General features: G+C 36.8%; 1 protein-coding gene across 1 annotated transcript in view; it reads left to right on the plus strand.

Annotated features, from left to right (window-relative positions):
* Positions 1-6,603: 6,603 nt before the first annotated feature.
* The window catches only part of LGSN (lengsin, lens protein with glutamine synthetase domain), a gene marked incomplete at both ends in the record, with an annotated part of 29,282 nt that continues 21,358 nt past the window's right edge, over positions 6,604-14,527 (plus strand). The window contains one exon of the mRNA XM_082855554.1: positions 6,604-6,633. Within this exon, the coding sequence (XP_082711680.1) occupies positions 6,604-6,633 (30 nt within the window). The remainder of the gene's footprint in view (positions 6,634-14,527) is intronic.

Consider the following 14,527-nt stretch of genomic DNA (forward strand, 5'->3'; position numbering starts at 1 on the left):
TATGTCTTGGTGTGTTCCTCCTTGGGTTTGTCCTGTATGGGACTCTCTATGCTTCCTGGACTTGAGTGAGTGTTTCCTTTCCCATGTTAGGGAAATTTTCATTTATTATCTCTTCAGATATTTTCTCAGGCCCTCTCTCTCTCTCTTTTCCTTGTGGGACCCCTATAATGTGAATGTTGGTGTGTTTAATGTTGTCCTAGAAGTCTCTTAGACTGTCCTCATTTCTTTTTTCTTTTTCTGTTCCACAGCAGTGATTTCCACCAATCTGTCTTCTAGCTCACTTATTCATTGTTCTGCCTCAGTTATTCTGCTATTGATTCCTTCTAGCATATTTTTTCATTTCAGTTATTGTATTGTTCATCTCTGTTTGTTTGTTCTTTAAATCTACTAGCTCTTTGTTAAACATTTCTTATATCTTCTCCATCTGTGCCTCCATTCTTTTTCTGAGATCTTGGATCATCTTTACTATCATTATTCTGAATTCTTTTTCAGGCAGATTGCTTACCTCCACTTCACATCGGTGTTCTTCTGGGGTTTTATCTTGTTCCTTCACCTGGAACATATTTCTCTGCCGTCTCATTTTGTCTAGTGTTCTGCATCATGGTCTCTATTCTGCAGGATGCTGAATTGTAGTTCTTCTTGCTTCTGGTGTCTTCCCCTTCATGGGTGAAGTTGGTCCAGGGGCTTGTGCAGGCTTCTTGGTAGGAGGGACTGGTGCTCACTGGTGAGTGGAGCTGGGTCTTGTCCCTCTGGTGGGCAGGGCTACGTCAAGGGGTGTGTCTAGTGGTGGCTGTGGGCTCAGGAGGACTTTATGCAGCCTGCCTGATGGGTGGTGCTGTGTTCCCACCATGTTGCTTGTTTGGCCTGAGGTGCCCCAGCCCTGGACCTTGCAGGCTGTTGAGTGGGACCAGGTCTTGGTGCCAAAATGGTGACCTACAGAAGTGATCATGCCTAGGAATATTCACTAGGGGCTTCAACCTCCAGTGTCCTTGCCTCCCACAGTGGGCCATAGCTGACTCCCTCCTCCCCTGGAGACACTCCAAAACCTGCAGTTAGGTCTGGCCCAGGGTCCTATGGTGTCCCTGCTTTGCCCTGGGTCCCAGTCCATGTGAAAATTGTGTGAACCCTCCAATAGTTGAGTCTCTGTTTCCCCCTGTCCTGTGGAGCTCCTGAACTGAAGCCCTGCTGGCCTTCAATGTCAAATGCTCTGAGGAATCATCCTCCTGATGCCAGACCCCAGGCTTGGGAGCCTGATGTTGGTCTCAGAACGCTCACTTCTGTGGGAGAACCTTTGCAATATAATTATTTTCCAGTTTGTGGGTCACCCACCTGGCAGGCATGGAATTTGATTATATTGCAAAAGTGCCCCTGCCTTCTGTCTCATTGTGGCTTCTTCTTTTTCTATGGATGTAGAATATCTTTTTTGGTAGGTTCCAGTCATTTTTTTTGATGGTTGTTCAGCAGTTCATTGCGATTTTGCTTTCATGAGAGGAGGCGAGCTCAAGTTGTTCTACTCTGACAACTTGTCTCCAATCATTAAAGTTATAAATGCCCATAAAGAGTTAAACAGTTCTTTGTTCTACCTCTTTTTCTCCTCCAAAGACATCCATTCTCAATTTCTTTAGCTATATCTTTTGTTTGTACTCCATATGTCTAAAAATTGTACTTAAATTACTATTTATTCCTCTGTAATTGTTTGGCATTAACTACTGACTTCTCACATTGGATAAATGAGGATTTAGCTCTTTTTCCTCCCTCCTCCCTGAATGCACATGCACACTTTCAATTTTCCTAATCATCTTAATAAAGTATTGTGATTTTAGTAGAACAAATATTTAGTCTTTACATTGTGAATGTAATTCACAATTGTAAAGCTATCCACAATTGAGCCATGTAGTATTATTATATGATAATTTTTTCTTGCTCATATAATTTTTTCTTTTCCATGGAGTTGATAGGCATAGAGTAGTATAATTAAACAGTTAGTTTAGAAATCCTACTAGAAGATTAAAGGAAGAAAGGGAATTTTAAGGGAGTTTGGAAGACTGTTGTAAGCCAGTGACCACTTAAGAAAATAATCCAGTAGCCTAGCAACAATTTATTTTACCTTGAAGGAAGACCAGGTGCATTTAAGCACCAGGCACACTCAAGCCACAAACCCTGATAATTAAAACACATGACAATAGATATGGGGTCTGAATCTTGTTACATGAAGTCAGGGAGTTAGTGGTCCTTGAAGAGTAGAATCTCTGCATGTAACCAAGACAGGAATACAGGTGAAAGGGGAAAGAAACTAGGTGAAAGGGGACATTATAAAAAAACCTGGGATGAATCACCATATTTTAGTATACGTTACCACCATTTTGTTAATATACCTATGATTTAAATAGCACCATGACAGTCCCTGTTATACGATATAGGGTCAAAGGAGGAACTAATGACATAAGCCTTGATGTCTACCCAAAAATGAGGAAGAAGGGAGTCTTATCTCCTCCCAATTTTCTTTGATTTTAAAAATGTAACGCTCTTTGTTCTTAGGGCTGCGCTCTCTTGCCTACTTGCTTGTATCTCTCACAAGCATCCCTCGCTAATAAACTCATTTTTTGCCTGTCACTTTGCCTCTTGCTGAATTCTCTCTGTGCCAAGACAAAAGAACCTGAGCTTCAGTAAGTCCTGTGGCCAGGTGTACAGTTTCAATCAAAAGACTGTGGGTTTGCGTTCCCTTCTATGTCAGAGACTGTGGGTTCAAGTCCCAATCTGAAGTGCAGCTGGCTTCAAGTCCTATCCAAGGTGTGTGGTTTCAGAGTTAATAATTGTCTTTTTTTCCTAGTTGCTTAATATCCCATATATATATTAGAAATTCAACCTCAATTATTTCCCAACATTCATGTACAAGAAGTATTTTATTAACTTATTCTTCTTGTAAATTATTTCTTGGGCTTTTGTCCTGAACATATCTGATAGTACTTTACTGCTTATAAAAGTAAAGTACTATCATATATGTCATTCAGCTGTCATTCTGAGATTTCACCTTATCAATTTCCTGGGGATTCCCTTTACTCTCCACCATTTGGATCTCCTGTTACTTGGTTTTATGGTTTTCCTCTGTATTGGTTTCCTATTTCGGAGAAACACATCTTTCATCAGTTTTTTGAGAAAAGTATATGAGTGGTATGTGAAACATGTCTTCATTTTGCTCTTCACTTGATTGTTAGTTTTGACTCAGTATAGAATTATGGGTTAGACAATTTCCCACATGATTCTGAAATTCTTTCTCCATTGTTTTCTAAGTTCCAGTGATGTTATTAAGAAGTCTGAGTTCATTCTGATTCCTCATCCATGGTATGTGCTAGCATTCTGAAATTTTAAGACGGTGAGTTTTGTATCAATTGCAATCTACTTAGCTAGGTATACAGAGTACCATTTCATTCTGGAAACTCATGCCCTTCAATTCTGGGAAATAAATATTTTTGAAGGTTTATTTCCCTCTATTTTCTCTCATCTTTTTCAGAATCTTTTATTATTCATATGTTGAACCCCCTGGATTGGTCATCTTTTTCTTTTTTAATCCCTTCTATCTTATTTTCCATTTCTTTGTTTTATTTCTCTTATTTTTGGAAAGTTCTATGTGGTACACTGCATTGTTTCCTGGTTTTCCTCACTAATTATGTGGGAATAGCTCTCTGAATTTTGTTAAATGTTTGGTACAATTTTTCTTACTGCTTTATTCCACCCAGATCTTTTTTCTTTTGTCCCCATTTCCATTTTCTTTTCTCGCTTTTTGCTTATGGTATTTTGTTAACTTTTTTTTTGAAAGAGGCAAAAGTAAGTGCATGTATTAAATGTGGCATTTCTCCCCAAAAGGCCTCATCAACATTTTTAAGAAAAGCTTATAAAGGTAAAAGATGTATTTTATCCTAAACAATCAGGTAAGAAAATTGGTTGGTTAATCAAGAAAGTCAGCAGAAATAAGGAATCATAAAAAAGAGTAAATATTTTAAACATATTATTTTAAATTGAGTTGTATAATTATACATTTGTTAACCAACATATTGAATTTAGAACAATGTCTTTTTTTGAGTATACATCCATTGGTTTGAATCTCATATTGTCTTTCTTGCAAAAAACCATTATCATAGTGCATCATATAAGAATAATATAAGATTTTTTGTTTTTTGTTTCTTGGATGCTAGGTCTTAAAAACCATTGTAAGACAATCTGAAAGAGAATTCTAAATTTAACAAATTGTTTTAATTTTTTTTTACATTTATACTACCCAAACGGAATTCAACAATTTGTATTTGACATATACTGCTATGAACTGATCTCTCATAAATTGGATTAGTGCCCTTATGGAAGAGACTCCAGAGAGCTCCCTCACCCCTTCTGCAAAGTTAGGACACAGTGAGAAGACAGCTGTCTATGAATCAGGAAGCTACCCTCCCCAGATGTTGAATCTGTTCTTGATCTTGAACTTTCCAGGCTCCAGAACTGTGAGAAATAAATTTCTATTGTTTATAAGCTACCCATTCTATGGTATTTTGTTATAGAAGCCCAAACTATGGCATGTATTATATTTTCAAGTCTTTCTAAAACATTCAGCTTAGATTTGAAGAAGTGTTAAATATCTTTCTTCATATTAGTTTACATAATATTTAATTAAATTGCATGTATGCAATAACCAGCACAACTATGATAAACAATTGTGAAAATAACCACAGTCAGTATACAACTAGACTGGTGGGAGAAGAAGCTGGGCGGGGTGGGGGGGAGCTGTTAAAACAGTTAATCTTGAGGTTTAGTGCAGGAAGAGTCCAATTATAATGAGGAGGGGCTAAAGATAATTTGATTAGTAGGTTAGATGATGACGTACAGGCCCAATGAGTACAACAGAGTTGGAAGGATGCTCAGTGAGTAGGTTGTCACTAGAAATGAGAATCTCTGAATTAAGATCTCTTTGACTTAATAATGTGCAGTTTATGCCTCTATTGGGCAGATAAGACAGCTCTTCATGACATGGAAAATCTTATAAATGAAGAATAACTAAGTTCTAACAACGTAGTAAGATCTAATAGTTTATCTGATTTATTTGTCAGAAATGTACCAACTCCGTGTTTTATGACACAACAATTTTTCCATTTTACTTCAAATATTAGAATTAGGATGAGTTATTAATTTGGAGGGTTAGGAAAAAGTTGTGGTGTGGATGCAAACTGTATTTAGATTGTTGTGTTTTATGTAAATAATATTGATTATCTGGCAACTTCAGGTATAAGTTTTTACTTCATCTTGATTCTACAAAATAGATAGATGCATTATTAAATTTTATAAAGAGAATCAGCATTTAGGTTTGGATGAAAAACAACCAAGTGAACAGGTAAATAGGTTAATTTTAAGCTTTTTAAGTTTTAAAAGAGAAATGAAAACCCTTTCAAATACTCATTTTTGTAATTAAGAACAGAGATAAAAATTTCTCAGCAATATAGCAACTGTTGTACACAGTATGTTTGAATTTTATATTGCAGTTTGAGTAGAAAGAAACAAAGAGGGTAAATGGAGAAGATATTGACATTCATAAGGTAGGAAAGAGAGACAACTGGAACGATGATCAAAGAAATAAAGGAAAAGGTGGAGTTGATTACAACAAACATAAAATAATGACTATGCAATTGCAGAGATAGAACAAGAGAGTCAGGCCCAGCTGACCAGTTGGAGTTGGGCCTGGACTTTCTTGGGCCTAGACGCCCTGGAAAGGAGTGATCAGCTGTGGAGACTATACATCACACAAGGAGGAGGGTACAGAGGGTTTGACTGGATTCAGAAAAAGCCTCCTACCATCCCCCATCAACTAGACTTGAAGTTGTGGTTGAAGGCAGCAAACTCCCTTTGAGAAAGCATTTCCTATTTCCTCTGACTGAGTTAGGATTGTTTCTGGGACCATGTAGAGCAGCTTGTAGATGATTTCTGTGCTCATTGTGGACAGCTGTAATGGCTGGGGTTCTTCAGAGACTGACATTTGGAGAATTGAAAAGGCTAAAGAAAGATGACAGTAGTTATACAACACAGGACCAGAATTAATTTAGAGACTAGAAGTGATGCTAGAAAGGAAAATAAAAATAGAAATTACAAATAAGTAGATCTTTGCCATCAGTAAAAATCTGGGTCACTTACAGGTGTATTTTTCCAAATATGTTTTTGTCTGTGGACTTCGATAGCATAGTTGTCTAATAAATATTTCATTATCTCAGTCTAACAATAGATTTCATTCCAGAATACAATTGTTATATAACAAAACCAGTATGTTGCAGAAAATGTTGATCAACACAGTTTTAAGCTTTGTATATCCTTTGTTTGTAGGGAGTCAGGCATAAATGAACATTTGTCATTAGACTTTTCTAGTGCATTTCTAGTGTATTGTGCCTTGGGCATGACACATCAGAGTCTGGTGCTTATCTTTTGTTACCTGTCAGACCCCTCTGGAAAGAGCCTCTATGCAATTCATCATCTGCAGTGTTTGTTTTGGGTATACATATAAATACATGTTGAATACATTTGTTGGGGAGACTGTGGTTTCCTAAGCCAACTTAAGTAAAACTGTGTGAGATGAATGATGAAGGGGACCTTCTGAAGGAGGTATGAAGTTAATAATTAACATGTTATTTATCAAAATACTGACAGCAAAGCTTTTTATTATTCTATGTCAACTGTTTGAGTGTCAGAATGAATAAGGACAACGTGATTACACTTGTTTTATGTCTGCACTGGGGAAGTTTATGAAGAAACTCTTTACTACACATTGAGTTTATAAATGTAATAAAAACTAAATTCAGAATTTGCATTAGGAAAGCATATTTAGTTTGATGAATCATTTAAAATAACTTCATTAGGCACTGAGTTTGAAGCATAAGTATGATGTAAAAAATTTTATGCCTATTTTGGTTGTTATTGAGAGAACAATCTTTGTTTTCCCAAAGTTTTTGTTTCATTCAAACAAAAATGCTTTGAGGTTAAATGACTAAAGGTAAGAAGCCATTTTCAAATTATATTGGAAATGCACGTCATTTTAAATAGTGACAGCCACTCATCTCTTTTAGAATATATTTAAACAACTCAGTTGTCAACATGTAGCATTTCTCATTACTTCTTAATGTGTATATACCCAACTTTGACTCCTGTTATTCTCACAGACCATTCTGAAAGTCTAGAATGTAGACTGGGAGGTATGTTGTGGTCAAGTCTGGGAGTATGTGGGTTTTCATTAGTTGAAGTTAAGAAAATACAGTGTAAGAAGCATGCCTACTCTGTGTGAGGCACAGTGTTAGACCAATGCACTGTGTTTGAAATAGTGGCAAATAGAGAATAGACTCCTCCATCTAGTGGGGAAGACAGCTAAAAACCTAAGGAAGCGGGACTTGCCTGGTGGTGCAGTGGTTGAGACTCCGCCTGCCGATGCGGGGGACATCGGTTCGAGCCCTGGTCCGGGAGGATCCCACATGCCATGGAGCAACTAGACCTGTGTGCCACAACTACTGAGCCTGCGTGCCACAGCTACTGAGGCCCGTGTGCCTGGAGCCCATGCTCCACAGCGAGAGAGACCACCGCAGTGAGAAGCCCGCGCACCACAGTGAAGAGTAGACCCTGCTTGCCACCACTAGAGAAAGCCTGCACGCAGCAATGAAGACACAACACAGCCAAAATAAATAAATTTATTAAAAAAAGAAAACAAACACCTGAGGAAAAATGGGGTAACTGCTGTGTATAATGAGCATAAGCAGTGTGCTTTGGGATGGAGACAAGTGCTTTCCACAAGGAAACCGGGTTACACTGTGTGAAGAAGGGACCCACTGCGGAGTGGCTGTGGCTTATCAAGTAGTGTCCTGTCATTGTCAGAGGCATCAAACGATAGACATGTGTAAGAGAACAAATTAGTCTGAAAGTAAACTTGTAGCTGCAAATGATGGCTTAGAGAAAGTAGGTAGTATACACATAATAGCTTTTTGAAATTTTGATTTCTAACTATTTAGTTTCTTCTTGGATTAGGTTTTACTACTCCTGAGCCTATGGCAGAACTGTGTTTTCTCCCCCACCTTCCACAATTTTAAGGATTCCAGGTGACCCAGATTTTGTGAAAATATATGAGTCACACTCTCCCCAAGACCAGCCTAGACCAAATGTTGATAGTTCACTTTTAGGAGAATACAAAAACCAACAATATGATTTTAAAGTACACAATTTTTACAACAAAAGACATATTCTGCCTTTTGGGAAAAATTTCCCTGCTAACTGGGATGGACATTATATTTAATAGATGTAGTAAAGGTGAGTCTTGGTGTCCACTTTACCCAACTCTTCATTGGATAACCTCCTCTGTGTTTTCCTGCCTAGGGTCATATTTCACAGAGAGAATGAATATGAGAGGAGCGAGGGAGATGGTGTATGATATCCTTTTCCTGTTAACTGATGCCTAGAAAAGGACAGTGATTGTGTGCTGTACCAGACACTCTGGTAAAGTAAGCAGCAGCAGCACGAGGTTAACAAAGGCCTGATGGATTCAGGAGGGTGGATTAGATGTAGGAAGAAAATCCCCAGGATGATCATGTACCCAATCTGAACAAATTCCTTGTCAGAATCTTCAGTAAAAATGAACTGTTATTAACCTTAGATATGGTATGTCCCTAAAGAATATTTTATTGACATTCCCTATTCCAATGTCATGAAGTCATGTGTTCAATCAAATTCTTATCAACAGTGAAAAGAAAATAGATCAAAAACACATTCTTATTCCTCAAAATACACCCTATGGGTGTATGACATTGTGAAACTGAGGAAAATAGCAGCACATCAAGTTATCAAAATTAAAATCTATCAAAAACCTTGAGTGCGGCACTGAGTTGCGTGATACGCCAAGAGACCTGGGTAAGGTCTGCTCTCTGCCCTGTAGATGCTTATGACTCAATACAGAAAACCTCCACCCAGGTGGACACAAAAGGCTGAGCCTTCCACATTGAAATGTGGAAGAGAAATGGGTGCCAGCTGGGGTGAGACCAGAGGCTTCTCATCCTCTGCAGCCTCTGTATGTGTTGGCAGCAAGCATGGCACCGGGGGAGGCTGTAACTGACTGAGGCCGCACTCAAGGCTACAGATTTACCTACCCCAACTTACCCTACTTTTCCTGCTCTATGCTACTGTGTGTGAAAGTTTATAAAGACTTCTTGATCCTATTTTTATATTTTAAATGTGTTTTGTCTTTTAGGATTCAAAGTCTTGTTTTCAGATTTCAAGGTTTTTAGCTCATTTTATACTTATTTTCATTTGCCTCAAATGTACCTCCTTCCAGTTCATTAAGCGCCTCTCTCAATGTTAAAAATTAGGTTTGTGTTTCACATGCAGTGACTAAGAGTACATTCCCTGAAGCCAAAATGTCTGTGTTTTAATCTCAGCTCTATTACTTACTATCGGTGTCACATAGGGCAAATTATTGGACTTCTCTGTGCTTCATTTGGACATTAATATTACCAACTGGAAGAGGTATTGTGGAGGGATTAAATGTCTTAATACATGCAAAGTGCTTAGAATAGTGCTTAAAACACAGTGAGCACTCATGAAACAGGAATTAGTTATCATACATACTTTAGTATATTTTAGACTGACTAGTAATATCTTCCCTAAGTTTTCATTTTTACAGCCTTAAAGAGTTTTACACTTTTTATTTACATGGTAGAACTTCATTTGCTTTTCTATGTCATAATGAAATAATTATATGTGGTATACATTTATATAAACACACATCTATTCACTTCTAGCCCATTAAGTCTTTCCTAAGGTATAGTGATGAGAACTATATTTAGTATTCTAGTTATAGGCACATCATATTTTTAAAACGATAGAATGCCTTCTCCTGTCATATTTAAAATATTTTTGATGAGACCCAGTATTTTTATCTGCTGCAGGCTATCAGTTGATATTTTCACCAACAGTTCTATAATGTTCTTGGATCTTATTTCAACTATATTACAAGAATCCATTATCATAAATATTATATGTATTATATTATATGCTAAATGTACATTAAAAATTTTCTACAAGTCTTTTCTTAGTATTGAAGTATATTTGTTGCTTTTCTGCCCATGCACAAAGCCTTCAAAAATTACTTTGATCCTATCTACACAGATAAATATATTTTTAGGTGAAAATCTTAATTTCTCTGGAAAATGTGGAGATTTCTTTTTTGGTTCACTTATGAAAAAGCAAAGTAAGACTGGTATACTAGCACCAAGCCCAGGGAATTGACCGAACGTTTTGCTTCCTTTATTATTTCAGCTTCCTTTGTTATTTAGTTTCATGTTATGAAAATAACATGGTGTTAGACCTTTATAAGAGCATTTTCCCCTTATCTGAAACTATTGATTAGGCTTTTTTTTTTCTTGTATAGAATGTACTGTTGCATATTTTGCTTTGCCCCCGAAGTTGCAATTTTCTCTGGGCTTGGTGCTGATGTTGCTTATTTGCCATCTTGCTGGGAATGGAAGCAAGATCCAGAACTCTCCACTTGAGGAACAGCCATATCATTTACACTGTGACAATTGCTTCACACAGAGGCTTTTTATAATGATAGTTTCTCTATAATTCTTGGGCGGATGTGGATATATATTATGTTCCACCTAATCTGCCAACTAGTATATAGATTATCTTATTGCAAAGGTGGTGAGCATCTATGGTGGTAGAACTGGAAGTGATCTGGGTCATCTCTGACATTTGACTCTCTAACCTCTCCACAAATGAACTTGAGGATAAGAAGCTTGACACTTTTCCAAATAGCCCATCCCATGTTAGTCCATTATATTAAGTAAAATTTGGATTCTCTGTAACTTCCAAAAAATTTATTTGTAATTTTCGTCGATGCATAGTTTCACTTCAAAGGATGGAGATGACACTCTTCGGTTGGAATGTGAAGTTTTAAAAAAAAAAGACTCAGATTTCTTATGCTTTTCATGTATTCAGATGAAGGCTCCTAAAATGCAACACAGTTTAAGGATGAAAATTCTTTAAAATATAAAGATGAAGGTCTAGTTTTTATAATAAGTAGATATGTAGATAGTGTCTTTGTAAGAATATCTTATTTTCTATAAGTTGGGTCCTTGTGCATAATGATCTCAGGGACTCTCTAATTTAGTGAAAGACTAAAGTGACTTTGCAGAAACAGCTTGGTGGAAGGAGTGAATTACTCACTAAGCCATAAAGCGGTGTGGAAGTTTTTCTTTTTCTGTTTAATTATTTATTGCCATGTGGGATCTTAATTCCCCTACCAACGATCGAACCTGTGTCCCCTGCAGTGGAAGCTCAGATTCTTAACTACTGGACATCCAGGGAAATCCCTGAAATTTTAAAATAAACTCCAAATGATGTTCATTTATCTGGGAAGCCAGACAACTTAAAAGGAGAATAATTTGACTAATGTTTTAAATAAGACATGGAACAGATCAGAGTATACAAACATAGTTAACTGCCAGTGAATATTTTCACTGAAAGTGAATATTTTGGTTCTCTTTAATGTTTCTGAGTTTTCTTTATTTTCTTTCATATAGTTCTTTAATATTTAGAACATTCTTTTGAAATATTAGCATGTTTCAGCTATGCTATAAGGAAGCATTGGAAATAAGATTCTATATTTTAAAGGGAGTAATCATAACCCTGGAGATAAGGTGTTTTGAGGATAAATATGGTGAATAAAACCCTGAAGGAAATTATGAAATGGTGAAATTAATGGGGAGAGGGGACAGAGTTGTGGAGCAGCTTGTCACCAGCAGAAGCTTCTCTTTCTCTAAGCCCTTCTCGAGAAAACTTTGAAGGATTCCACATAATATTTTATCTAGGAAAGCTGTTTTGATTATGTCAACCTATTGGATTACTATCAAGTCCTGTTGGACATTTAAAGAAATCTCATTTGGTATTATTTATGAAGGAGAGATCTGAATCAAATGTCCCTTCTGGCCTTGTGTTTCAACATGGTAGACCTTGGTTGCCATTAGTTCATTCATTTATTAGAAAATACTTAATCAATTTCCATTTTATTCTAGTCAATATATTAAGCTCAAGGGTATATCTAAAATGGCCCCTTCTAGGACTCTCCAATCCCTTGACTAGGTTCTCTTTGTCAGTCTTTCCTGATTTCACTTCCTATGCCATCTGTCTTGGATTTCATGTCTCATTATTTTAGCCTCTTACTTGCCAATATCTTCAACTTATTTTTGTCATTGTCTTCCTGAGTTTGTATCATCACAAAACCTCAACCATGTGTTTTTCACAACACCAACAGAGTTTTGCTGGAGAAAAATAATTTACTTGTGAAGATTGGTGCCACTAAAACTTTAAAGTCTTCAGTTCTTTTAGACACTAGACATTTTTGTTTCCTGAGTTGGATTTTTCTTGTTCTCTGCTCTGTCTATGTCAAACCACTTCCATTCTTCTTAAACCTTTAGTTTTCCATACACTTACTGTCTGAGCACACCCAGAATGGATAAGAAAGATTAAAGTTTAAAATTAGTTTTAAATTCAGATTCTGTCACTCATTAGGTGCAATTAGTCTTACTGAGGTACAGTTATGTCATCTGAAAAGCACTCATTAAAAGTTGAAGATTCCTTCTTTCTCTCCTACTCCTAATTCTCCTCTTCCTCCAGATTTTTCCTCTTCTCCCCTCCTCTAACCTTCTATCTTCTTTACTTCCTCTTATGGAAGGAGATATATTAAAGTTATTCCTTCATTTCAACTCTAGTTTCCATAATTTTTGCCCTTTCAGGGATCTCGCTTTATCCTTTTTCTCCTTTCTTCAACATCTCCTTCTTTATAGACTCCTTTCATTAAGTATTTAAATACAATACATGTAAATCTTTTCTTCCTAAAAGCAACATAAGCTTTTCTTAGACCCCTAGGCACTACTCTCCCATTGGCCATCCTCTCTGTCTTCTTCTCTTGTATTTTTGAGTTGTATTTCCTGCCTGTCTCCACTCGATGGTGGTGGACATCTCTGGTGCACTTATTGTGTGTGGACCCAGGACTGAACACTTCTCAGTTCTCCTCAGTTTACTGCATTCTGGCTGCTGCTTACATTCTTCCACTGAAACTGCTCTTACCAAGGCCTCCAGTGACCTTGTTGCAAAAAACGATGGGCAAGTTTTAATGCTAACTTTATTTATCATTTCAGTAGCATGGTCTATTGGTGTTCCCTTCTTTGAAATACAGCTTTTATCTTTTTATGTCAATGAAGCCATGCTGTCCCAGTTTTTTCTTTCACATTCTCATCCTTTGTTCTCTGACTACTGTCTGAGATTCAATTTCTATGTTTAATCATTAAATATTGTTGTTCTCATTTTTATCTTAGTCCTTATTTTTTTCAGTCTCTGCTCTTTTTTTCCTTAATAACTCCAACCACTGTCAGGCCTTTGCTTTTTTCCTTTTGTTTCATCTTTTGGGTTCTGACCCATATGGCTAATATTTGCTGGGTACCTCCAGATGACACACTTATCTTAGATTCTATATACCCGAAATAGAACCCAGAAACTCTCCTCTCAGGTTCTCCTCCTCATTTGGGTTTCCTGGTCAGAAACCTTACTGCTATCTTTAATCCTTCTGTCTACTTTATTTCCTATATCCAGTCAAACACCAACCTACCAAATCTACCTCCCCAATATATCTGTGGTATGCTCATTTATTGCTTCATCTCTACAGCCATTATCCTAGTTCAGATCACTGTAATCTATACTCTAGATTGCCCAAGTGGATTTTGGGAGGTCTAAGTAGTTCCTTGGTTTATGGCTGCAGAAGTTCTTAATTCTAGAAGGGGCACCTAAATACATACTTGGCACTTAAGGAATCATGATACTTGGGCTAAACTAATCATTGCCTTAAGGTTTGGAGAGATTGGTAAGGCTGGGTTATGCAGGGCCTCAGAGAATACTAATCTGAATTTTTCCTGAAGGAGATGGGAAACTGTGGAAGTATCCTAAGCAGAGAAATAACAAGACCAAAATTGTGATTTAGAGAAGTGATATGGGCAGAAGTCTGGAGGATGGGTAGGAGAATGGTAACACTGAAGGTAAGGAGAAAGTCAGTTATGACTGTGGTAATCTAAGAAAAATGTGGGAAATGGAAGCACGTACTTTTAAATGGGGAATTATTGAACAGAATTACCACACTGTATTCAACTCTTCCTACTTTATGCTGGTTTCAAGTTTTCACTATTATAACAAAGATGGCACTGGACATGCATATAACTTTACATATTTTGAATTATTTTCTTAGACCAAGTTGCCGGAAGTAGGAAAAGTGTTTAATAGGTATGGATATTTTTAGATAAGCTGATGTGAGTTTAGAATATGTTCTTTGAAGTATCTTTCTACAAATATTTTGAACACATTTCTTCCTCTTTTCTTTGAAGAATACATTCTAAGGAAACTGAAATTCTTTTCTCTTTGATATATTCTTTTAAATTTGATAATCACTGATCCTTTTTAACATTATTTCTAACAC

Source organism: Leucopleurus acutus (assembly GCF_964270905.1).
Source record: "Leucopleurus acutus genome assembly, chromosome: 15".
NCBI lineage: Eukaryota > Metazoa > Chordata > Mammalia > Artiodactyla > Delphinidae > Leucopleurus > Leucopleurus acutus.